Raw genomic sequence first — 26,019 nt, 5'->3', positions numbered from 1 at the left:
TTTTTCTCCTCATGAGCTTACAACATATAATGACAAACAAATTTACAGATTAGAGAAAATTTTTGGATTTGCTTTTAATATATACCTTAGGCCAGCAGCCATCTATAAGTTTCTTTTTGTCTAGCCCTTTACACACTGCTTCTGGAAGAGGCAGAAAGAGGCAGATCCTGAGAAAGGATTTAAAGGTGGCATTAGTAAGTAATAATTTAAAAGATGAATTCAGTGAAAGAAAGGAGTGACTGGACAGAAGAACTCAAATGCAAACACTCAGGCATAGACTCAAAATTGAACTCCCTTATGAAACAGGAGGTAATGGGATACTCCACGCAGTGAGGCACACAGAATTTTAAGGGCCCTGATTAATGCAAGAAGTTTGAACTCCACGTGACTGGAGTTGGTGGAGGTTCAAGAAAAAAAAGTGGTATGATCACAGTTATCTGGCAAACATTACTACATCATAGTTAGCTCCCTTTGGGGGGAAAAAAAAAATCAAAATATTTTCTTCAAGTAGATTTGGTGACTCTGGGTTGTGGGAACACAAGTATGAAGAGCACACTGAGCTCATGAGTGGTTTTCTTCCTCTCATGCTCTTCCTACAACCTTTTGAAAAATAAATCTATCAACACCACAGTAAATTAGTGCTAATTTATATACACTTCCCAGCTGAAATCATCTGCTGATTATACGTGATTACAAACACCTTTGTTTTAATAATGAAAATTACCCCCATGAATATGTGTATGACACATCTCAATCCAGATTCAATAAAGTTATTTAGACAACGTGAACCTAAAGGTGGAGAAGATAAATCTACTCCACAAGGCAAGGGAGATTGCTGTTAGAAATGAGCAAAGAAGCAATCATAAGCACTTATACAATTCCTACACTTAGATCTCCTTGGATATTTACACTCCACACCTCTGAAATCATTGGGAGTTAACCAGCAACAGCCAGGGTCAAAGCCCAGGTTCTGCTGACTTTAAGCACTGTGTTGCGTTAGTATGGTTAAATTTAGTTTACATCTGAATTTTGGAAATAACAGAGTCTAGGGGAATTTCAAATTGAGAGTTCTTGTCAGATTTGGCCCAGTTAATCCTTTAATTGGATGTTGAACTTCCTAAGCATAAAAACAGAAACTGAAAATATTTCTGCTATAAGAACACATGGGGAAATTAATGTGTGCATAAAACTGGTAAAAATCAGTGGATTTAGATTTAGAAAATACTTTTAAAGTATTGAAAAAAATAAAAAAAAGGTTTTAAGGAGCTTTGTTCATTTTTGAATAGAAAATAGAAACCAGACACATTTAACTACATTATTTTCTGTTAGTATGGATGATACAGCTGACAACATTTAATGAGTTTCCTCAAATTTATTTCAAAGTAGTGTTTTACAGCTTGAAATGAATACCAGTGCTGGCAGGTGTCAAGACTCGATAGCAATTTACTTTCAGAGCAATGATGCAAATTACACACTTGAATTCTACAAAGAAAAGAACAGCAGTAAAATACGGAGTGACAGTACTATGAAGTTTGCAAGAAGTGTGACGGATCACTTCCTGATTTACCCAGCACAACAAAATCTTAGTGACTAGCACTGAATGCAAAGTGCACTTAAATTTTGCTGTGAAACTGAACATGGTAGGAGCTGAAAAACTTACTATGTTTCCTTCTATTTCTGGAGTCTAAAGATTTTTTTGCTCAGATATAGCATTTTTTCTTGCATTCTTTTTACTAAACTGAATGCTGAGGAGCAACTTTTCCAGCCCCCTCCTTACTCCCAAAATGATACAATGGAAATCAGTTCAACAGACAGTTCTTTCAGTTATGTTATGGCAATATTAAGATGAAGGTAATGACTTACGAGTGAGAATTAGTATAAAAAATATAATATATATAAAATATATAATATATATAAAAGTAGTACAAGTTTGTACAATTCTTAATAGTTTTTTAATATTACTACTTATTTGGATTTTTGTTTGAAAAATAATTCCATAAATACTTCCTCTGAAAAAGTAACAAGTCTGTAAGAGTTACATGATTTTTTTTTTTAAATGTTTTATTAACCCTAAAAAAAATAGAAACAGCAGACATAATAAAGTTGAAAACACAGGGCGAGCAGAGGAGATAAGTAAGTGAATTCAGACATATAAAAGCTTCTCCATAGACAGAGAGAATTTTCAGCATTTCAGACCAGTAAGGTAACTGCCTTGTGTAAGGGCTCAGGTTAGTGGAAAAGAAAATATAGACTACAATACAGCAAAGATTCAAAACACATGCTTAACTTCATGCACCTAAATAGTCCCATTAATGTGAAGTTAAGCATGTATGCATGTCATTGTAGGATCATACTCAAGTGATATCCCTTTGATGAATGTTGCTTCCTGTATTAGCAGGGAAGAGTGTTTGATCAGGCCAGCATGGGGTTAAGCGCCCTTTATCTTTAACCTCTCCATTTAGAGGACCCTACTATGAAGGTGGGGGGTGAGGATGAGGCCGAGAAGCAACTGAAGGTATACAGATCTAATATTGGTTATTTTAAGAAAGAGAGCCTCTAACACCACAGTGATTGCAGGTTGAGTTGTAGGATTTATATTCTACAGATTCCTGAACTGCCTTGGGTTTCAGATAAATTCTTATTTTTTTTTTTCTTTTCAAATATTATACCTAATTATTAGTATGGAAGTAGCTCTGCTGTTTGTTTGTTTGTTTTTCCAGATTAGTCTTGTTGTGCTACGAACATACCACTTATCTTATTTTCTCTTCCCCTCCAGGTATGATTAGAGGGCCATTTGTATTAATACTCATGACTCCTACCGTGCCCCCAGTTTGGATCTTTATTGCAACAAGAGTGATTGCAAAATAGCTGTGTAATGTATCACACTAGAAAACAGCTAGCTTAAACTGAGCTCCAATATATTCCTGGCTTGTAGTTTCTTCAGGAGTGTTCCCTACAATAAGATTAACAAAGCTGTCTCTGTGACAGGACAAATGTAGAGCTTTGTGTAGAATACAGAAGAGAAACAGGGAACCGTGTTTCTTCCTACATTTTAACTTCCAATTTTTAAGGCCATTCATAGTGTAATCGTAGAAGCTCTTTACAAATACAGTAATCATACCTAATAAACGCATTATAGTGTACATATAATACACATATAATGTACATATATAATACATTATTATACAAAATACAATATAATGTACATATAATACATATTATATATGTATTATTCTTGGATGCACTTTTTATTCAGTTAAACTGAAGACAAAGAAAGATTATATCATTTGCTTAGTCACTAATTTAGCAATAGGCTGGAATGGATCCTCTAAGCTCCTATTCTAGAAGCAGTTAAAGAGTTTTATGTTTTTTCCCCACCATTTTTATTGAAAATATATTTTGTTACGCTTCTTCCAAACAGAAGTTTAAGATCGTATGTAGCTACTACATTATATTCTGCCTTAGAAAGATGCATAACTTGAGTATATGTGCCAGAAGGCTAAAACCACACGTGCTTCCTAGAATGAAAAAGTCAAAGCATATGAAGTATATCAGGAGAGAATATGAAAGAAAAAATAACAAAAGGACAAAATGAATCCACCCTTTGGTGAAGAAAATCAACTCAGGTTTAGTAATGGCTGCCAATACTCAGTGGCTATGAAAAACGTCAAAAGTTAAACTGATCCAGAACAGAAACAGAATAGAATAGTAAGATGAGAAGTAGCATAAAAAAAAAAAAAAAAAAAAAAAAAAAAAAAAAAACGTATTCTTTTTTATTAATATTTTAATATTCCATATTTCATTCTAACATTTAATATTCCATTCTAACAACAGTGGATTTGGATGCATTTAAGTAAGGAATTGTTATTAAAACTAACAACTGACTCATTATATATCACTTAAATTGTAGCATCACTGAATTACATCTTGTGATTGTTTTGCATATTCCTAACTTTACAGCTAACACCCCTTTCCAGTTTTTATTATCACCTTGTTATTCCCATTCTTGCTTTATGATGTTATGGTGACTAAAAAATATGTGACTAGAAAATACCAGTCTTTCATACTTCAATCCCTGACTTCCCCTGGGGAAGTGGATTACTGCATCATAATACTGGTATCTGTTAGTTAATGCTATGGGCTTCTCTAAACTTCAAAGTAAAGATATTAAAGGCTCATTTTCCACTACAAGGCAGGTGTATTTTTATTAGCTCTTTTTCAAAATTGCTATGACTTCACTTGTGGATATCCCGCCAACAGCCATTATTGAAAGCTGGACTATAATTGCTAAGGAACATGCAATGTCTGAAGCACTAAACCAGTGTTGGAGGATTGCAGTAACAACTGACTGAAACCAAGTGTTACATCATTAAAGCTGAATTACAACACACCCATGGCGTGTTTTCCATGTGTGCTATTTTAAACAATACTAGAGAAAAACCTGGCTATAAATTCACAGATCCCCAATTTGTTCAAAATTCATGAACAATGAGGGCTGTCTGACAGGCTCTGTTGGCTCTATTTTAGTCAGAAATGTCACGCACCATAATTAAATGTCTGTTTGGCTTTTATTGGAGATGGAAATGCTAGCTTAAGTTATAAATTTAAACAACCTGTCACAAGGGGAGACTCCACATTTGTATAGTTTAGCAATTGTAATTGTTCCAGGAAAGACAAATAAACTAATGGAAACTGTTCTATTTCTTAATTGGCTTTGCATAGGAAAAAAATAAGCTAATGTGGTTATGGTATAGCTTTCATCTGGTTTGGACCAATTTCTTTGCTTCAGTAGAAAAAGTTAGTATAACACTACTTTCCATTGCTGTTGCTTAATTTTCACTGAGAAATTAACTGAAGAGTACAGTGATCACAACTTCTAGGTTAAAAGAAGATGCCATTGACAAGTGGCAACAAAATACCATCAGTCTTCCAGAAAAATGTTTAATTCAATTCAGCACAGTTCACCCTGGTGTTGTCCAAGTGGAAATATTTTGCCATCACACTGGTATGCAGAGGCTATTATAGTTTAAACAAATCCTGCAATTTTTCTACTCAGCTTCAGAAATTTTACAGTGCCCAGATTCCAGTGGAAAATATTTGATCACTCAAATGCTTGGACAGAAATTTGTCACCTGGAATAGAAATCAGGGTAAACCTGCCAGCATCCTTATACAGACAGGCTCCGTAAATATATACTACCAAGATCTCTGCCAAATAACTTGTGTCTGGCCAATACCACCTTTAAAAAAGTCTGTGAATACCAGTTGCCAATAAAGATTCTTTATACCATGTATAGGTAAATATTATTTTAGCTTTTGCGTCTACAGTTTTAAGCTTACACAGTAGCAATTCATTTGCTCTCCACATATTACCTGTCTGCTAGTTTTGGTGCAGTAGCCAATCACAATATTCACACTTCTCACTAGCAGCTAAACAATATTCCTCTTTTACTTAAAATAGATCACTGTCAGATGCAAATACTTCCAAGTTATGTTTTTCTCTAACAGACAAAGTCAGTACTATGGCTATTTAAAAATAGTAATACCACATGCAAGTTTTATTATGATGATCTCAAAGTTTTCCTGCTGCACTACTTTTCATGAAGATAATCATTTCAGGTTCCAGAAATCAGATTCAGATAATCCAGAGGGACCTTGACAGGCTAAAGAGGTGGGCCTGTGCAAACCTTATGAGGTTCAACAAGGCCAAGTGCAAGGTTCTACACCTGGGCCGGGACATGCACTTGCCAACCATGTCCTGGGCTGCATAAAAAGAAGCATGGCCAGCAGATTGAGTGAAGTGATTCTCTCCCTCTGCTCTGCTCTCATGACACCCCACATAGAGTGTAGTACATTCAGCTCTGGGGCCCCCAGTACAAGAAGAACAAGAAACGAGTCCAGAGCAGGGCCACAAAGATGCTCAGAGGGTTGGAGCACCTCTTCTACGAAGACAGGCTGAGGGAGCTGGAATTGTTCAGCCTGGAGAAGAGAAGACTCCAGGGAGATCTCATTGCGGCCTTCCAGTACCTGAAGGGGGCCTGCAGGAAAGCTGGGGAAGGCCTCTTTGTCAGGGATTGTAGGCATAAGACAAGGGAGAATGGTTTTAAACTAAAAGAACATAGATTTAGATTAGATATTAGGAAGAAATTATTTACTATGAGAGTGGTGAGGCACTAGAACAGGTTGCCGAGAGGTGTGGAAGCCCCATCCCTGGAAGCGTTCAATGGCAGAATGGATGTGACTTTAGGCAACATGGTCTAGTGGCATGTGTCCCTACCCACAGGAGAGAGATTAGAACTAGATGATCTTTAAGGTCCCGTCCACCCCAAACCATTCTGTGATTTCAGCTGGGTTCTATGATCTTTTGAGATCTAAGTTATGAAATCTAGTCTATGTGTGATGTCTTCTACTTCTGAAAGCACATATTAAATTAATGCATACACATACACACACTCTCTACACTTGTTCACAGTGAAACTTTAGAACCATTCACCCAGGCATAGATCCTTGAGGAGAAAAAAAAAAAAAAAAAAAAAAAAAAAAACTTCAGTGTGTAACATTGTAACATTTACTTTCACAGTAAGTGTTTGTCTATAAGTCTTTTTACACTTTTATTCTCTTCGAAAACCAAAAAGTCAGATAAACTCCTTCAGAATGCTCTTTTTCAAAACTATACCAAATTTGCTGTTAAGAAACTCCTTAAGCATGTTGTGTAAATTTAATTTTCACCTTGCGTTTACCAGTTTTCACCTATTAGAACTGTGTGAGAACAATCCTGTGAATAACTATTGATGTTTGACTCCTAAAAATGCCATAGCAATACAATTTAGCAATAGTTTTTCCCATAACATTTTCCTATTTACCTGACAAACCATACTGCTTTCTCCTTTCCTTTTTATTACATCCTTTCACACAGCTTAAATTTATTTTCTCCCTTCTTCCAATCAGAAATACTCCCATTTTCCTCAAGTCTCACTAGCAATACAGTTATTTTAAGCTCTCTCCTGAAACCTTTCTTTATTGTTCGTATATTCATTCATAGAGACACTGTTTTTCCCCTCCTCTATGTACATATATGTGTATAAGTGCATGTGTAGAGAGATAAGTAATTAAGTTTTGCCCACACTATATATACACCATATATTTGTATTCTATATACATGTCAGCGCCTATATATTGTAGTGTATACCAGGCAGGATAGCTAATGGCAAAGATTTAACTCCTTTTTAGCACTGATCTCTACATCTTCTGACTATTAATTTGTCATCAGCATTGCTTACTGTATTCTCACCACTACTTCAATTTATTCTGGCTTTTCCAGAGCCAGTGCTGGCTGAAGAATAATTATGCCACACATAAATCCTCAACTGATTATTTCTGACAATAGCAATAGTTTGTGGTATTAGAGCAATCTATTGCAGCATGACCAGGGACCACATTTGGTTCCAGTTGCCAGGAAATTTCATTTTCACGTGCACTGAAATAAGTAAGTAAGTCACATTACTGAGCAAACTCAGCAAGAATATTCTCAGCAAGAAAAATTCTCAGCCAGAAATCTATTTATTGTATATCTGGACTTTTTCTTCAAATAAAATATATTTGTTTTTTCTTTTATTCAAAATATCTATTGTTTAGATCTTGTACAGATCTATAAAAGTCCATTTCATACCATTATGGTCAGTAGGTACACTGTTTTTTCTGCCATTATATGTGGCTTAGATACATCACTTTTTTTTGTGCAAGCTATGTCCCTGTTTTGCTTTTTTAATCCTCTAGATAATATTACCTCCAACACAAACTCTATCATTTCCATGCATATTCCACTCTTTGCCAAGACTCTTCCCTTCTAAGCCTTACAAACTACATTGCAGCCTTCCTGATATTTGTGTCTGATAGTCAGATTAGGTTACATATAGTTGAAATGATTTATATATTCTGCTTTCAAGTAAGTTTTGCCTCCTTCTTTCCCTATAAAACAGATATCATCACTGTTTGTCTGCCCATCTTGATTTCCATCTCTCCTGAGATCACCACATCCAGATGTGCAGATTCATTCTAAACGATATACCTGAGATAATCACTCTTATTCATTCACACATACAGGATACTCATCCAAACCCTTGTCTTCTCATATCTCCAGTATAAACATTTTTGCAAACAGAATTGCCATATTTCATTAATGCCTGCCCAGAATGCTCCTGAAAAAAAAAAAAAAAAGTCTTATTCCCTTTGGCAAATACTGGTAGTATTGATGAAGTATAGCCACTTGCAGCCCAGTCTTTCGTCAGTGCATTAAAATATTGATTTGCTACTGTAGAGTGAAGGGGCAGCAAGATCTTCAATTTATTGATGATTTGGATGAAGGAATTAAGTGCACCCTCAGTAAGTTAGCAGAAAACAAACTGGGGGAAGTATCGATCTACTGGAGGGTAGGAAGGACCTGCAGAGGGACCTGGACAGATTGGATTGATGGGCAGAGGCCAATGGGATGAGGCTAAGTGCCAGGTACTGCACTTTGGCCACAACAACCCCATGCAACGCTACAGGCTTGGGAGAGAGTGACTGGAAAGCTGTGCAGAGGAAAAGGATCTGGGGGTGTTGATTGATGTTCGGCTGAACATGAGCCGGCAGTGTGCCCAGGTGAACAAGAAGGCCAACGGCACTGCCTTGTATCAGGAATAACGTTGCCAGCAGGACCAGGGAGGTGATCATCCCCTTGTACTCCTGGCCTCTGGTGAGGCCACACCTTAAGTACTGTGGTCAGTTTTGGACCCCTCAGTACAAGAAGGACATCAAGGCCCTGGAGCATGTCCATAGAAGGGCTGCGAAGCTGGTGATGGGCATGGAACACAAGTACTGTGAGAAGTGGCTGAGGGAGCTGGGGTTCATAGAATCATAGAATATCCCGAGTTGGAAGGGACCCTTAAGGATCATCAAGTCCAACTCTTGACACCGCACAGGTCTACCCAAAAGTTCAGACCATGTGACTAAGTGCACAGTCCAATCTCTTCTTAAATTCAGACAGGCTCGGTGCAGTGACCACTTCCCTGGGGAGCCTGTTCCAGTGTGCAACCATCCTCTCTGTGAAGAACCCCCTCCTGATGTCAAGCCTAAATTTCCCCTGCCTCAGCTTAACCCCGTTCCCGCGGGTCCTGTCACTGGTGTTAATGGAGAAAAGGTCTCCTGCCTCTCGACACCCCCTTACGAGGAAGTTGTAGACTGCGATGAGGTCTCCCCTCAGCCTCCTCTTCTCCAGGCTGAACAGGCCCAGTGCCCTCAGCCGTTCCTCGTACGTCTTCCCCTCCAGGCCTTTCACCATCTTCATAGCCCTCCTCTGGACACTCTCCAACAGTTTCATGTCCTTTTTATACTGTGGTGCCCAGAACTGCACACAGTACTCAAGGTGAGGCCGCACCAGCGCAGAGCGGGACAATCACCTCCCTTGACCTACTAGCGATGCCGTGCTTGATGCACCCCAGGACACGGTTGGCCCTCCTGGCTGCCAGGGCACACTGCTGGCTCATATTCACCTTGCTGTCTACCACGACCCCCAGATCCCTCTCTTCTAGGCTGCTCTCCAGCGTCTCATCGCCCAGTCTGTACGTGCAGCCAGGGTTTCCCTGTCCCAGGTGCAGGACCCGGCACTTGCTCTTATTGAACTTCATGCGGTTGGTGATCGCCCAGCTCTCCAACCTATCCAGATCCCTCTGCAAGGCCTTTCCACCCTCATTCGAGTCCACAACTCCTCCAAGTTTGGTGTCATCAGCAAACTTGCTCAAAATGCCTTCTATTCCTACATCCAGATCGTTTATAAAAGTATTGAAAAGTACCGGCCCTAAAATGGAGCCTTGAGGGACCCCACTGGTGACCGCCCGCCAGCCTGACGCAGCCCCATTTACCATAACCCTTTGGGCCCTGCCCGTTAGCCAATTGCTCACCCATCGTATGATGTTTTTATTTAGCTGTATGGTGGACATTTTGTCCAGTAGGATCCTATGGGAAACCATGTCAAAAGCCTTGCTGAAGTCCAAAAAAATCACATCAGCTGGTTTCCCTTGGTCCACCATACGGGTGATCTTATCATAAAAGGAAATCAGGTTAGTTAGGCAGGACCTGCCCTTCACAAACCCATGCTGGCTGGGACCAATGACTGCTTTGTCCCCCAGGTGCGCCTCAGTAAGTTCGAGAACCATCTTCTCCATGATTTTATCAGGCACTGACGTGAGACTGACAGGCCTGTAATTGCTAGGGTCTTCTTTCTGACCCTTCTTGAAAATCGGCACAACATTTGCCAGCTTCCAGTCTACCGGGACCTCTCCAGATTCCCAGGATCGTTGAAAAATAATTGAGAGAGGTTCCGCGATGACGTCCGCCAGCTCTTTCAGCACCCGGTTGTTTAGTCTGGAGACAAGGAAGGCTCAGGGGAGACCTTATTGCTCTCTATAAGTACCTGAAAGGAAAGTGTGGGGAGCTGGGGGCCGGCTTCTTATCACAGATAACTAGTAATAGGATTAGAAGGAACAGCCAGGGGAGGCTTAGGTTGGAAATTAGGAGACGTTCTCAGAAAGAGTAATCAAGGATTGGGATGGGTTGCCCAGGGAAGTGGTGGTGTCACCATCCTTGGGGGTGTTTAAGGAAAGGTTGGATGTGGTGCTTAGGGACATGGTTTAGTGCCATTGGTACTAGGGTGATGGTTGGACCAGATGATCTTGGAGATCTTTTCCAACACTAATGATTCTATGTTTCAGGACCTCTTCAATACAGCAAATGTCAAAAACATACTAATGGTAAGAGTAATATATCTAAAGCATAAAATTAACAGCAGAAACGTGCTTTTCCCTCTAAATGGTTTGAAAGAGAGAGAAAAAAAAAATCATACCTGGAAAGCATTTTTTTTTAAACCTGATTGGCAAGGAAAATATTTTAGAGATGTTTATCTGAGCATGTAATAACACTTGTGACTTGTGAGAATCTAATTGTTTGTATTAAAGGGGGTGTTTATTTACATTGATGATGCTACATTTTTTCTCTGTTATCTTAACAGTAAGAGCAAACCGAAACAGAAAAGCAAGTCACTGAACTACCAAATTTCATTTAATAACAAAGCAATCTATTCTTCCACTCAGCAACTTACTTCAAAGTGCATATACAACCAGAATTTTTCAATTTTTTAGCTCCCATTAAAATAAAACAATGAAGTGTTTCATGTGTTTCATGTAATGCTAAGCATTATTTTTAAGCTAAGCGGTATGAAAACACTGTATGAGAATGAGCTCCAGAGAGCTGGCGTTCCTTAAAAGGTACAGTACATGAGCAGTTACATATGCATAATTATATAATTACACTTGATGGCAGCAATAGCACATAGAGAAGACTATTAATAGCATGTACAATCTGCAGAAGTCTTATGAAGATGAATATCTTCCAAAATATGAAAAAGTTGCATTTTGGTGCAGCATATATTTTAGTTTTATATTTCAGCATGACAATTACCATGAAAGAAAGGATCAAAGCCAAATGGCACAGCTGGCAGCTTGAGAATAATTTAAGAGGTATATGGCAATAGCTTTTTGGTTTCAGTAAGATGGACTGCATTAACTCTAATAGGGAAATGGTAAAAAGTCACACAGCATTCTTACCTAGCATAAATACAACATTAGTCAAAACTGCAATTTTGACTACTTCAAAAAATTTGAAGGGGGAAAACTTAAGAGTTTAGAAGGCACTAGTCCAATTAGATACTTGAAAATGAAGTTAGGATGACATCAATTTATATAAAAATTAAGGCTCTCCAACTGTATTTGTTCTATCGCTGTTCTTAATCGGAGTAACACTGTGTAAGAGATGTTATGTTTGTTTGTTTTTTTTTTTCCCCTAAGATCTTCTTGTAGCCTCTTCTGAAAATTTCTCGCTTCAGAAATACATTTTTTTTTTTTTATTTCAAATGAGCTTCCAGTAAGCAAAGTATCAAGACAGAATCAAACAGGGTGAAAGAGCTGACCTAAATCCAAGGCCTTAATATTCTACCAATTCTAAGTCGTGTTAAAACTGCGTTAAAACTTGACAGTTGCCAGTCTTTTGCCAGACAGTTTATTTAATTTTTTTAATATCCAGGCTCTCTAACTGAAATCTTCTCACTTTCAACATCAAGGTCCTCATGTATTCACTGAGACAAAACGTTCACTATTCTCTCTCTAACTCTTGGAAGTAGAGATTGTACAATCTACTCAGTTTATTTCTCTAAATGTATTATTTTGTTATTAGTGAACTTAGAGAAAGTTGAAGACTTTTGATTTTATACTAAATACAAAAGTTTGATTGAGATGGTTTTATTTCAAGCAATAATTTCTTTTGGATTTTGGCTATTCTTATTTTGTAATGATAAGGAAAAAAAACAATTGAAGAGCAAAATAAAAATGTATTAAGTAGACAGAAATATTCTAATAATTCCCTCCAACCTCCCACTTGTTTGTGCTTGTCTTCTATTTTGCAAAAGTAGTGAAAAGATTTCCAGTTTTTGTGGACCTCTAATCATTTTATAGGTTTTGTTCCATTTTGATTTGGTTAGTGAACAGAAAATAAGTTTTCCTACAGCTCTCTCTATTACCTGAGTCAATGAGGCAGAGCACATTGAGCTATGAGTGTGGTCAGAAAAGAATTATAACTCTGCTGGAATGATTTACTTTAATATTCAGCAAATTGATAGGACAAAACATGTTCACTACTGTGTGGCTACTGGTGGCGATAAAAACTGATGTAACCAGGAAACTTGGTCTATACAAATACGTAATTTCTAAAACTCATTAGAATTGTTGTTTTTGAAAATTTCGTGAATAAGATTTGTTTTTCTGCTCTTAGTATTTCAAGTGTGTTTGTTTGTTTTTTCAAATGAATTCCTCTAACCACGAAAGTCTTAACATTAAATCACCTCCTATTATCTTTTCCTTTTTCACACCTAGAAAGAAAAAAAAATATCAAAAGAAATGAAAGGGAAGAGAAGGATAATGAATAAAGACAGAAATAAAAGTTGAAAACCAGACACCTTCATTTAGGAAAATCTCAAATATTTTTTCAGTGTTTAGATAGATAGATTTAAAAGCATATGCCATTGTTATCAGTCAACTGCACTTTCCAGACTTCTGTTCAGAGGTCATGGCAAATTATACTCAGTTGTCCCCTAATTTTTAGAATTTATGAAGCTGTTATCTCAGTTGCTGATATGTTGGTAACACATTTTTCTGTCTCATTTACAAGTCTGTGACAGCTGAATTCCTGCTTTTGACACATGATATGGTCTGGAGATGTGTTTTAATGAGGCCTAAATAATCCCAGAAGCTAATTAACACTTCCAATAGTATTTTTGAGATATTTGGAATGGGCTTGTTGTAGACCAATACAGTCATGAGGAGCAAAGATGAGCAAAGACAATTCAGTAAGATATTAGAATAAGGCTCATACTATACTAAAAAGTACTCAGTTGAAGCCCACACATACACACACTAAAAAAAAAAAAAAAAAGACAATATTAAACAATAAAAACAAAAGATAATTTGACTTCATTTGAAAGTCAGGGAAAAGCAATGATCAGGAACTCAACTAGGATGATGACAGCTCTGTTCACTACTGGTCTATAATTGAAGTATGCCCTTTTATGTATGCAGAAAGACAGGTATCTGCCCCCAAATTTTGTAACTAGACTGTTTGAAGACAAAGGAAAGTTAAGATAGGTATGGGGATATAGATATAAACCAATTCAGTTAACTGCCAGAATCTCTTTCTTAACAGTCTGCTTAACCACCACTTTTTACCTAATATTTGACTGTTTTTTTGTAGCCAACTTACATGAAGTCAACAAGAAGAGAAATAATTGCATCTAGATTTGTAGTCATATACAGATGTGCAATGAATTCAGGTAATAGCTAAGGACAAAATTTAGTAACCTTTTCTCCATAGAATCTAAAATGTTAAACCAAAACCAGACATTTTCAACTGTGTATTAGCTTCTAATCTGAAAAATAAACAGTTTATTCTGGGCATTTCATGGGCTTCACATGAAGATAAACCAAACCAATTCTGTCAAGACAGACGTGATCACTGTTGGAGGGGAGGTCTGTATTATTTTGTCTTAGTTTCAAGTAATAACTAGAACTTTGTATGTACTTTTTTTTTTCCCCATAATACCTATTTCCAACTTTTGAGTATACAAAGTGTTTTGTAGGTTCTGCATTCAGGAATCAGTTGTTAAACACACCAGTTGCTAATCTTCTTTCATCAGGCACTTTTTATTTAGCAATGGCAAGAAAAGGAAATTGTAAGACATTCTCTTTGACTTGTGTAATATTGAAATATGTATACAGTAATAAATACGGTATTTTTGCTTTCTAGATTCCCTGATTCTAAACATCACAGAAAAGGTAATTCATACAAAAGAATGATAAAACAAGACAGTAATAAAAAATAAAATACAGCAAAGATAAAGTGAGCAATAGATTAATAAGTACTATCTAGGTAGAATTTAGCATACAACAGCCCAAACATCACAAACCAGTTTTCAGTGGTTATTTCAGGTGTTACTAACAAAGAGAATCTTAATTTGTGCTGTTTCTGCTTTGTTCTTCATTGAAAGCTACTGTCAAAAATGGACTATGCAAAAAATGAGTAAATAAATAAAAGTCCAATAATCAATTTTAATAACATATACTATAGAATGTTTTAAGTTAATTTGTTCGTTCCTAAAAACATGCGTTTATTTGACTCTCCTGTAGCTTACGTTACAGTCTGATTCTGTGGGTCCCACACAGCCATTATATTCCCCAAATGCCAAATATTCACAGCTGCCATGTTCCATTTACTCCTACAAAGTAAAATAGGACACTTTCAGGAGGAATAAACTTGTACCTCCACCTCTGCTGCAAGACACATAAATTTGGGTAGCCTTGCTTTGCCTGTCTTTTCTACAGTTCGGTTTTATCTATTTAAATCTCATGATATAAAAATATCCAAAATGCTTTTTACACTAGTCTGGTTCTTTGTGGCCATCTTGTATCTGCCAAACACAGATTTATTCTGCATCAGAAATAGCTGGCTTAATTAAAGCTGTCATCTCCTAAAAGCTAATTCTGCATGTTTTGTTGAGGATAAAATTCAAACTAAGGCATCTGCCTTCATGGTCTTGGTAACACAGGCACAGTTAGGGCAGTTCCAACCTGCCAATTTCAGTGGTTTTGGTGGCAGGCTATCTGATTTTGGCAAGAAGTCTACTAAGAAGTTTTCCACATTAGGTAGTCCTACTAAACTCACCGATGCATGCGAGTTCTATAGGTTAAAAACAGCTATGCCACAGAGCCAACATACACACTGGCTATACGTGGTGAGGCCAGGAGGCTCCTCTATCCAGTGTGCTCCACACAGCTGGGGGGACACAGTCCGATGCAGGCATTTTCTGCCTCTCCCCCAGCATGTGCATGAGTGGAGAATCTCAGCAAGTAAGCCAGTGCCTCTCACTCCTCTTACCTTTGACTTTGTCTCATTATCTTATGCTATACGTTAAATCAACTTTGAACATAAAATAAGTAAGAAAGTACAAACTGATCACACAGGCTATATCAAATAAAATGAACCTGCTCTGACTGCATTTGCATCACCCCTACAGAATACAAAGCAGGCAAGGTCCACCCCTATGCCTGCCTCTCACTCTAGTTTATGCACTTCTAAAATAGTGATGCCAAGATGCCTCAGTGCATGCACAGATGACTATACTACAAACAAGGAATCCTCCAAGAGACCTCTCACTGAAAGCACTTTTTTTTAGGCTGATTTTTTATCTCTTTAAAGTGAGAAAGATAATAATTACAGTATGGCTTCCCCTAATAGTGCTACCTTCACAGGATAAATCCAGGTATGAAACAAAAATGTGTTTGTGCGTTAACAACAAAAGTGCTGTTCTACTGGAGTCATAATTGCACAGACGCATAGACCCATGTGGAGTAACTCAGTTGTCACCGTAGATTTATACGAATGAAGCAATTCACTGCTATGGAGAATATTTCTATTATAATCCATGTGTTATTATGATGTAGAAAAGAATGCAGTGTGATGGGGTTTGTGGCATTCCTAGCTTTTAGAAAAATTATTCTTTGACTTATGTGACAAACCAGTCTGCAATGCAAATTAGTGACAATGTGCATGAAATGGCACAATTTCATCTTCAGGACACTCAGATGTATAACTGAACATTAGTAATTTCATTTGGCATGACTTATCTTTGAAATGTAAATGTTGCATACAGATACAAGAAAATATGTAACTGCTTTGGACTCAGAATGGTCATAAAATAAACTTTAGAATTATCAATGTGAACATTACCTTTCTATTTACTTATTTAGCAGTAGCTGAAAATGAAATGTAAAATTTTCAGACAGTATATGTGAATGTGTATATTTTTTGCACCTTTGCTTCATCTTTGACTACACTTCTGATTTCTATTAAGTATGACTACCTTCCTGTCTTGTCAAGCAATTAAAGTGACAAAAGTAATAGCAGATGCCTCTTTCATAGTCAAAACTACAGCAAGCAGGCCATAGCTTGCATTTTATTACAACCAGTCCATACAGCCTAATAATTGCAAGATAATTGAAAAGATCCTGATAATAAACAACTGGTTTACTTTTTTTCAGACAAAATATATAGCCCAATTCAGGCTTCATTTTAATGACACATTAGATGGTTTCCAACTTGTCTTGATTTTTGTTTTATTTTATGATTGTAAATAAACCCTGGAAAATTCCTTCCCCAATTTTACCACCTGAAACTGCAGCTGTTGGCTGACACTATCAAAGCCTCACAATTCCAAACTCACGTGCAAATCTCATCAAGTGCAGATACTTCTAATTGATTCCAGAAGTTTTTCTTTTGCTAAGATCAGTGGGCAGAAGAAGAATAATGAGCAGCTTTTAAGCAGAGGGGGAGGGTGTTGAGCTCAGGGAGTAGAGATTTTAAAAGCTCCAGCTTGGCTGCTCTGCCAGAAATGCGGAGCAATTTTACGGTCAATTGGCCAAAGCATCTGGAACTATACATCATAGTCTGTAGTTGATGGTGGTGAAGCCGACTCTCAAACTGGCTAAATCTAAAATCAGTAACAACTCTGCTGTCACACCTAAATGGAAACTAACTTAATCTACTGCCAGATTTTACTGTGACTTTTTCTAAGGGACATTATTCCCTTTAGGGTAGTTGTCAGGAATATTAAAAGTCCAGTCCACCGCGTGGTATAGCAGACTTTTCTGAATGAGTCTAACATAGAAAATACAGATTACAACTCGTGTTTATTTAATTCCATGTGTGTTGACAAGGCTTTTTATCATAAAGCAGTAGTTTCCTTCTATCCCCAGCTTCATTTCTAAAATACATTTCAAATACACCAGCCAATCTAGTTAGAGCACAGAGACTGCCTAAATGCTGAGGTCGTAAATCATAGCACAGGGCACGGAGCTTTCACCTTAATGGAAACCAAATATAGGATATGCTGCACTTTGAAATGTGGCACAGATGATCATAATGAGCGACCAAGGAAAAATGCTACAGAGCAGAAAACTATCGTTGATGTGGAAATAAGTTCTTATGAGTAAATGTTTGTTTTAAGTCAGTACTCATAAGTCAGTATTCTGACACTGGTAAATTACACTAAGAAACAAGTGAGGTAACAGCAAATCTTTGTATGATGAAAGGAGAAGTAAGTTGTATGGCAATATATCACATTAAGAAGGACTGCTGTGGAATGTAGAGTACAGTGCAAATCAGTTCTTTAATAAAGAGATATTATATATTTCATCCAGACAAATTAGCTGACATGCTTGTAAGAATACAAGAATTGCACAAAAAAACAGAGCAGTCCATTTGCTACAGAATACTGTCTCCAAAAATGTTTAGAACAGCTGCATCTACAGAGTTTAGATATTCTGGAGGAGTAAATAAATAATTTGACCACAAAGAAGTTTGTTTCTGTTTTCATTAGTTAATGGTTGAATTATGCCCTGCAGCACAAGACTCTATATATCTTCTACAGTTGGTTGTATTTGTCACGCAACACATGCCCATGAGAAATGGAAAACAAGTACTTCATTTAAAATATCACACAGGTATGCATCCTCCCTTTTTCTCTCTTTTCCCCAGTGAAAGTTGTCCTATATCTTTATCCTTCCTAACCATAAGTGAATACATAACTGCAGATGCTTTCATAGCCAGGCAGCCCAGGAGGCTGCAGTGTAGAATGGGTCTGGATGAATAGACTTGCTCTCAGATAAAAGGACTTAGCCAAAACAAAGGTAAAAGATAAACAATGTCAAAATAGACATCTGTATTGTTCTCCAGCTCCTAGATCCTCGTCCTTTAGCTTAAGAGTCTCAGTACTGACTTGCAGCCACTATGTGAGTTGGTGAATATTCGAGACAGGAGTTCCAACAACATGTCAATGGCTCCCATTTCTACTCATTGCTCCTCATTAGTAGTACTGTCAAGTAACAGTCAGTGCTTGACCAAAATCAGCTCATGGAATATGCTGGCTGATGCCAAACCAGAGCAGTTGGATGGAAACTCTTTGAAGAGGTGTACCATCATCACGGATTTATTTTTACATATTGTGCCTGCTGAACTGTCACATAACTGAATGCACAAGCAATGTTTTTCTGCTACCTCCAGGTGGTTAGGAGATCCCAGGCCCAGTCTGGCTAAAAAAGATTTGGCATTAGTAACACACATGATCATCACATTACACAGGCATGAAATAATCAGCCTAAAGAAAAGTAACTAGTATAGGATATTACAGCACAGACTGTTGAACAAAAACACATTAGCCTCTCAGTTTGCTGTCTATATCCAGTCAAATAGAATATCTCTGTCCACCAAGGTATCCTGTGACCTCCGCCCAAAAAAAGAATTCTCACAAGATCTAAGTTCATCAAGCTCATGTTCCTTAAACGCCGTGTCTTTCAAAAACCAAACCAAACCAAAAATAAGAACAAAGCAAGAAAACACAGAGCCTGCTCCTTTTGCATAACCATCAATATGAAATACATATAGCACAAAGAACTGAAAATATATACTGACAAATATGCAGAGTTCCGCCTCCCATTAGAAGAGAAAATTATTTTTCTAACTCCAGTATCTTCTAATCATTGTTTTTGCAAAAATGGAAGAACACCAAGAGACAACTCTCTTGGAAGGGCTTCAAATATAATAGTAATGAAAATTATATATTTTAACAATAGAAACAACTACATAGTTTTCATATTGAACCAAGACTAGTAATCACATTATTTGATATATAATTTCAAAGCATGGAATATCATATTTATTAGTGCTTGGACACAGTAAATAATCATACAAAGATTACAGCTTTACCAAAAACAACAGTTCTTTCTTACCTAACTTTAGTTGCATTTTACTTCCACCTTCCATTGGTCTTAGCATTACAAAACTTTCTTGCTCTGAAGGAAGTTGTATCCACTGCCTAACATGAAGATAAACCTTTGGCTGCATTGATCAGAAAAGCCTGGTAACCCAGTTAGCTGGGTAGTTTGGATGAGGCTGGAGCAAAAGGGTAGAGCTGCTTTGCCTGATGGGATTGCAGTTGTTGGCTGCTTTTTTCACAACCACCTGTGCTAATTTAAGGGCAAAATGAGAAAGGCTTCTTTCATCTCTTCTTCTCTCCTAGTTTTCTCTCATTTCTGTATTTTCTTTTTTATTTTAACTCAGATGGTCTTCCTCCCATGCTTTAGTTCTGATAATTGTTAGATGTGTTTATGAACTGCTCTAATTCATTAAAATGGCAGAAAGCTATTTGCAGGACTAGGAGCAGGGCAAGAATGAGTTAGGAATTAGCTGTTTGTATCATTGGATTTTGTGGAACTCTCCACTTAGATGACTACAACACCACACCTTATTCAAATCCCATAACAGGCAAACATTTGAAGTTTTAATCACTTTTTTTAATGGTTAAAAAATAGTTAAAAATAGTATTTACTTCTGAAATCTTATTTAGTGGTTATAAAATATTAATGAGGAGTGCAAGTTTATGAAGAAGAAGGTTACAAGAAAAACAATATGTATTAACAGGAGTCACATAATTTTTCAGTAACAATTCAACATAACGTATGGAAAAAATGTTTCTGCACTTTCCTGCTGTGATGTGCATGATTAACTTAAGAATGCTGGGACAGAATTATTTGTTAAATTCTAGACACACTGAATACTGCCATCATGCCTTTTGCAGTTTATTTTTCTTTATCTCTAAGTGTACTAAAATACATTTTATATATATTAAAAAAAAAAAAAAAAAAAAAAAAAGAACAAGTCAACATAAATTCTTTTACATGGTGTCCTATATTCATTATTATTGTCCATGAATATTGGATTACGAAGGAATTGGTTTTCGGTAACAAATAAGGATGACGAAGTAAGAAGAACGTTATTTAAATATATTACTGACCATAAGTACTAAAAATGTAATGGTAAGAAGATTAAGGTCAGTTAAATTTGGATGTATAGTAAAGATGGAATATGTATAGATGGAGGAAAAGAAAGATTAAATAAATGGTTTATTCCATACCTCTTACAAATTGCAATTGGATTTGAAAGAGAAGTAGAGCAAAGGAAATTGAAAACCAAGCAGATAAATATTACCAGGAAAAATGCAGCAATAATTGTTTTATGAACCTCACAAGATGTTCAGAGTTATCTACACTATTGTGTTTAATTATGAAGGGCAGATAACCTTTATAAATGTTAAACAGAAACAATTTTTAGGACAAATTTTATACATAATTTCCAGGAAAAAAAATAAATCATTTATTATGCTTTCTATCAAAACGATCACATCAATAATAATTGAAAATATTAATATTTCAATACTTTTCAACATTAATTGAAAATTTTATAGTAGTTTCCCTACTGTTACAAGAATCTTTTCTTGTAGATACCATTATACCCCATAGCTGCCCATAGCAACTTTCCTATCCTGAATTCAAAAATTGAATAATATATTGCAATTGAATAATAATTGAATAATATATGCAGCACATGAGCAAAACAGATGACAGTAAATCAATTATTTAAGATGGGAGACTTTTTAATGTCATCATAAACATCACTAAAGCTTATTACCATTACATTAGATGCAACTCTCTAGCACTAACATATTGGAATTCTTCAGAAGCATTGTTTGTTCTGGTTGCATTAAGAGCAAACAATTTGGAAGACACCTATTTATTAAGTGTTTTCAAACAAAACAATGTGAGCATGTTTCTCCTGTTTCTCATTTTAAATGAACCACCTAGTCAGTGCCAAACAAGTGTCAAAAAAAGAGTCATAGAGAAGTACAAATATAAAGGAGAGGAAAAAATACACAAGAAATCAGAGGAAGGTACCTCTGAAAGAGGGAACAGATAGGGAAGGCAAAAAGGTTAAAATTTAATAACAGATACAACTAAAGAACAGAAAAAGAGATATTTTATTTTCTTCATGACAGAATAGGAAACTATTTAGCTTCCTCCAAACAATAGAAATAACAACCTGAAAATGTTGCTTCTACTCCTTTCATAGTAAGAGAGCTATTCATGCATATGCAACTCAGCAAGGCAATAAATGCAACTTCTTTATTTTTTATTTTTATTTTTTGGTAATTTAGAGGGTATATTTATGTCTTGGTTTCAGTTAGGACAGAGTTAATTTTCCTCCTAGTAGCTGGTAGGGTGCTATGTTTTGGATTAGGATGACTATTAGGAGTGCTGATAGCATCACAGAATCACAGAATTTCTAGGTTGGAAGAGACCTCAAGATCATCGAGTCCAACCTCTGACCTAACGCTAACAGTCCCCACTTGTTGCAGAGCAGTGCTTACACCAAGCCAAGGACTTTTCAGCTTCTCACTCCCTCCTGCCAGTGGGCATGTGGGGGGTGCAGCAAGAGCTAGGAGGGGACAGATCGGGGTGGCTAGCTGGGGTGGGGGAGCCAGCTGCTCAGGATTAGGCTGGGCATTGGTCAGCTGGTGGTGAGCAATTACATTGTGCATCACTCGTTTTGTACACAGTATTATTAGTAGTACTATTATCATCATTATTGTTATTATTATTATTGATATGATTATTTTCCTGTCTTAATAATCTTTATCTGTCTTTATCTCAACTCACAGGCTTCACTTTTCCGTTTCTCTCGCCCATCTCAGAGAGGGAGGGGTTTCAGTTAGGTGAGCGAATGGCTGTGTGGTGTTTAGCTGCCAGCCGGGTGAAATCACAATTTGTCATATAACTCTTCACAAATTCAGTTAGAATACCTTAGTACCTAAAGTCAGAGCTAGCACAATAGAATTAATTGCCAAATATTAAAAGTCTTTGCATCAAGTCTATCTGTTAGTCAGTAAATCCTAAAAACGTTTTCCAAAAGATATTTAAGCAAGTAAAATTTTTAAAATATCTGCTGAGTTCTGGCAGACTCTTATCAGAGAAATTAAAGAACTCTGATTTACACACCAAGCTTTGACAAAATAACAATATTGGGGAAAAAAATCATTCTTGATTAGTGGCATTTGTCTGGCTTTAAATATTGTCCAATAATTATTGTTTCCTGTCCGAAGAAAAAAGAAAAAAAAAAAGACCTACATAAGTATAGTGTATTTTTCCATTCTCTTATTGCCTGACCTCAGAGAAAAACAGGAGAATCAGCACGACTACCCGAAATCTATTAGAAAAGTTATCAACAGCTATAAATTTTGCAAGTCAATAGAATCCTTTTGAGTTCCACCAGTAACAGGTCTGATTCTTGATCCTTATTATTTATTTTATTTATTTTTCTGGTTTTAATCCAAAGATTAACTTTCTGATAACAGTTCTACTAGTCTAGCAAGGTTCATAACGTTGTTGAGAACCAACTTTGCAGCTGACCAGCAGTAAGTAGCTTGGGAATGTCATTCTGATCAGAATCATAACAATGATTAAGTGTTATCCAACTCAGATTATATTAAAAGAATTGTTTTAAGATGAATTGCCAATTTTGCTGAGGAAAAAAACCAAAACAAACAAAAAAAAAACTACCAACAGTGTAGATTAAAAAACAAAAGTCACAAACAGGATAAAAGTATGTCCTATGAACACAAAAATAACCATACCTAATAAGATAAAAGATCTGTTTAATCCAGTATCCTATCTTTGTCAATGGCTAAAAGTCTGTTCCTGATGTACTGTATCACAGAGTGATATATTTGAGTGAAATATATCACAGAGTGATATATATTGAATATATATATATATGAAATATATATGAAATATATCACAGAGTGATATATTTGGTATTTGAAACTTTTCCAGCCTCCAAATTTCTTCAGATTTGTTCCAGTGAAATGTGAGTTAATTCCAATTCAGAAATACACTTCTGGTATTCTGGTGAAAGCATATAGCAATAATTCGGTATTTTTGCAGGGATATGTAAAGAAACAGTTTTCTGACTTTTTTTCAATATACATGGGGTGTAGCAAAAACAATAATTTTCTTAAAAGTAAATGGCAGAAAGGAATAAGTAACTAAGAAACAAACAAACAAAAGTATTATATTCAAATAAAGTAATAGAAATAAAGAAACCAAATGCAAATTTGTAATGTTATCTTTTTTTTTTTTTTTTTTCTAAAACAGAATGAATCATAGAATAGCTCAGATTGGAAGGGACCTTAAAGATCATCTAGTTCCAACCCCTCTGTCATAGGCAAGGATGCCATAAAAATAATAACAATTGTAATATAGGATCATCAGTATAATACAGTATACTTCAAAATAGATGTCTTACCTCATATGCACAGTCCAACAAAGTAAGCTGATTCCTTAAGTAGCCAAGTTTGTATACACCTAAGAAGACTGAGCAGCGGATGATTTCCAGAATTCCTGCTTTGGGCCTAAGAACAAGAAATAATTCATGTTAGTGTTCTATCTTTTCTTCTTTAATAACTTGAGTGAAATAGAGAATGTAGAAATAGTCTGTGATGTCCTGCACTTGCATCAAGTCACCTCTCTTAACCTTACATTTTGGCATATGGATTTTACGTTCACCTAGAACACTAAAATTTGCTGTGAGAATACATATATGCAAAGAATATATGTGAACTCACCCAAGTGTAAATATGTCTTTTGAAAAATTACAACAGCAAAATTCTGAAAACTGCTACCTGAATAGCGCAGAATCTTTTCATAGGTCTATTTCTGTAAATTTCTACTAATTCACTTTACTAAGGCCGTTAATACAGATCTCTGGTATATTGACAGACTTTTACCAATTCTGAAATAAACTTTCAGTACATACAAGCAAAAGGTATTCCTTTCTGAGAAAATACAATAAAATAGAAAGAATAGTAGGTGCAAAAGTAGAAGTGGCGTAACAGTGAAGGTTCTATTATACATTTTTGTTTTAGCAGGACAGATAGTTTCTCTGTAGAAAATTGTTATTTACTTTTCTGTAGGGTCACAGTGCCTATATGGACTACTTCCATAGTGTACGTCTCACTGAGCTGTTGTTTTTCTTAAGCACCAATTTGATTTGAAACCATGACTAAATTTAGTCTAAAGTCAAAGATTTAGACTAAGGTCTATCCCTTACATGAGTTTGAGTCTAGTCTTAGCTATACCATGCACTTTTCATATACTGTCAGCCTATCTGTCTGCCACCCATCGTGTGCTACATGGGACACATACAGTATGTCTGAGCTTAAACAGCCTTGGGCCAGTCTTCAAGCCATTTTGGCATGCCAGAATCTCAAAACCAGAGATGATGACCCAACAAATGCTAGCAAATTTGAGCACATGAGCAGCCAGTGCTGCAATATAAATATGGCCATTAATTGCTATTGGAGTACTCCTAGTTTTACTTATTGGTTATTTGTGTTATCTTCTAGTCAACAGGTAGAAACATATATCACAGAATCACAGAACTGTAGGGGTTGGAAGGGACCTTGAAAGATCATCGGGTCCAACCCCCCTGCCAAAGCAGGTTCCTCAGAGCAGGCTGCCCAGGTAGGCATCCAGACAGGCCTTGAATATCTCCAGAGAAGGAGACTCCACAACTTCTCTAGGCAGCCTGTTCCAATGCTCCATCACCCTCACCATGAAGAAGTTATTTCGCATGTCAGTGCAGAACTTCCTGTGCTCTAACTTGCAGCCATTGCCCCTTGTCCTATCACCACAAACCGCTGAGAAGAGGTTGGCTACATCCTTCTGTCCCCCACCCCTCAGATATTTATATACACCGAGGAGATCCCCTCTCAGTCTTCTCTTCTCCAGGCTGAACAGACCCAGGTCTCTCAGCCTGTCTTCATAGGGAAGATGCTCCAGGCCCCGTATCATCTTTGTGGCCCTCCGCTGGACTCTTTCCAGGAGAAATATATGTCAGAGTACATTTATAGTTCTTTATCAATATATTTTTGACACACTTGAGATTTCCATATAATAACAAATAATGCTTAATAATAGAAGAAGAAAAAAACTTCTGTCTCTTGCCTGTTCTCCATAAGAAATCCAAAAGACGTCAGGGACAGAATGATAAAGCAAATTCTCAGCAGAATAGTTCCCTGTGATAACACCTTAAAAAAAAAAAAAAAAAAAAAAAGTAGAAAAATATTAGTTTAGACTAATTTGCTAAAGAGAAACTGAACTTAATGGAACAGCAGTTTCAGCTTCCTCACTCAGTGATGTTAATGTCCACTGACTCACTTTTGAGGAAATTTGTTTTATTTTACAAAGATTTTCAGTAACCACCTTTATAGTTGCCACTATGTCCAAAATAATACTAATAAAGATATATCCTTCTGTACTATGTGTTTTCCTGAAGTTACTTAATTCTCTTATGCCTTTGTCCAAGAGAAAACAATCATATCCCTAAGTTAAAACCACCTCAGCCCTCTTCTTTTTCTTCATCTTACATTACCGTCTTTACAATTGCTACCTACGAATCCCAATGAATACAAAACAAACAAACAAACATACACAAA

The 26,019-nt window shown here is 36.5% G+C and overlaps 1 protein-coding gene across 5 annotated transcripts in view; it reads right to left on the bottom strand.

The window, feature by feature from the left end:
• Positions 1-26,019, bottom strand: part of AGMO (alkylglycerol monooxygenase) — a 197,669-nt gene that overhangs the window by 60,915 nt on the left and 110,735 nt on the right. For 3 of the 5 annotated variants that reach the window (XM_038173734.2, XM_027450884.3, XM_027450882.3), the window contains exons 11-12: positions 25,529-25,611; positions 23,829-23,934 (exon numbers count right to left, since the gene is read on the bottom strand). In XM_038173734.2, coding sequence (XP_038029662.2) covers positions 23,829-23,934; positions 25,529-25,611 — 189 coding nt within the window. Of the gene's footprint in view, positions 1-14,832; positions 14,854-22,553; positions 22,617-23,828; positions 23,935-25,528; positions 25,612-26,019 lie in introns of those variants that run through there. The other 2 variants (XM_027450888.3, XM_027450885.3) reach the window with 2 other exon arrangements.

The sequence above is a fragment of the Anas platyrhynchos genome, chromosome 2 (assembly GCF_047663525.1).
Source record: "Anas platyrhynchos isolate ZD024472 breed Pekin duck chromosome 2, IASCAAS_PekinDuck_T2T, whole genome shotgun sequence".
Lineage (NCBI taxonomy): Eukaryota > Metazoa > Chordata > Aves > Anseriformes > Anatidae > Anas > Anas platyrhynchos.
Note: the sequence above shows the minus strand (reverse complement) of the source record. Positions and strands in the feature narration are given on the sequence as shown.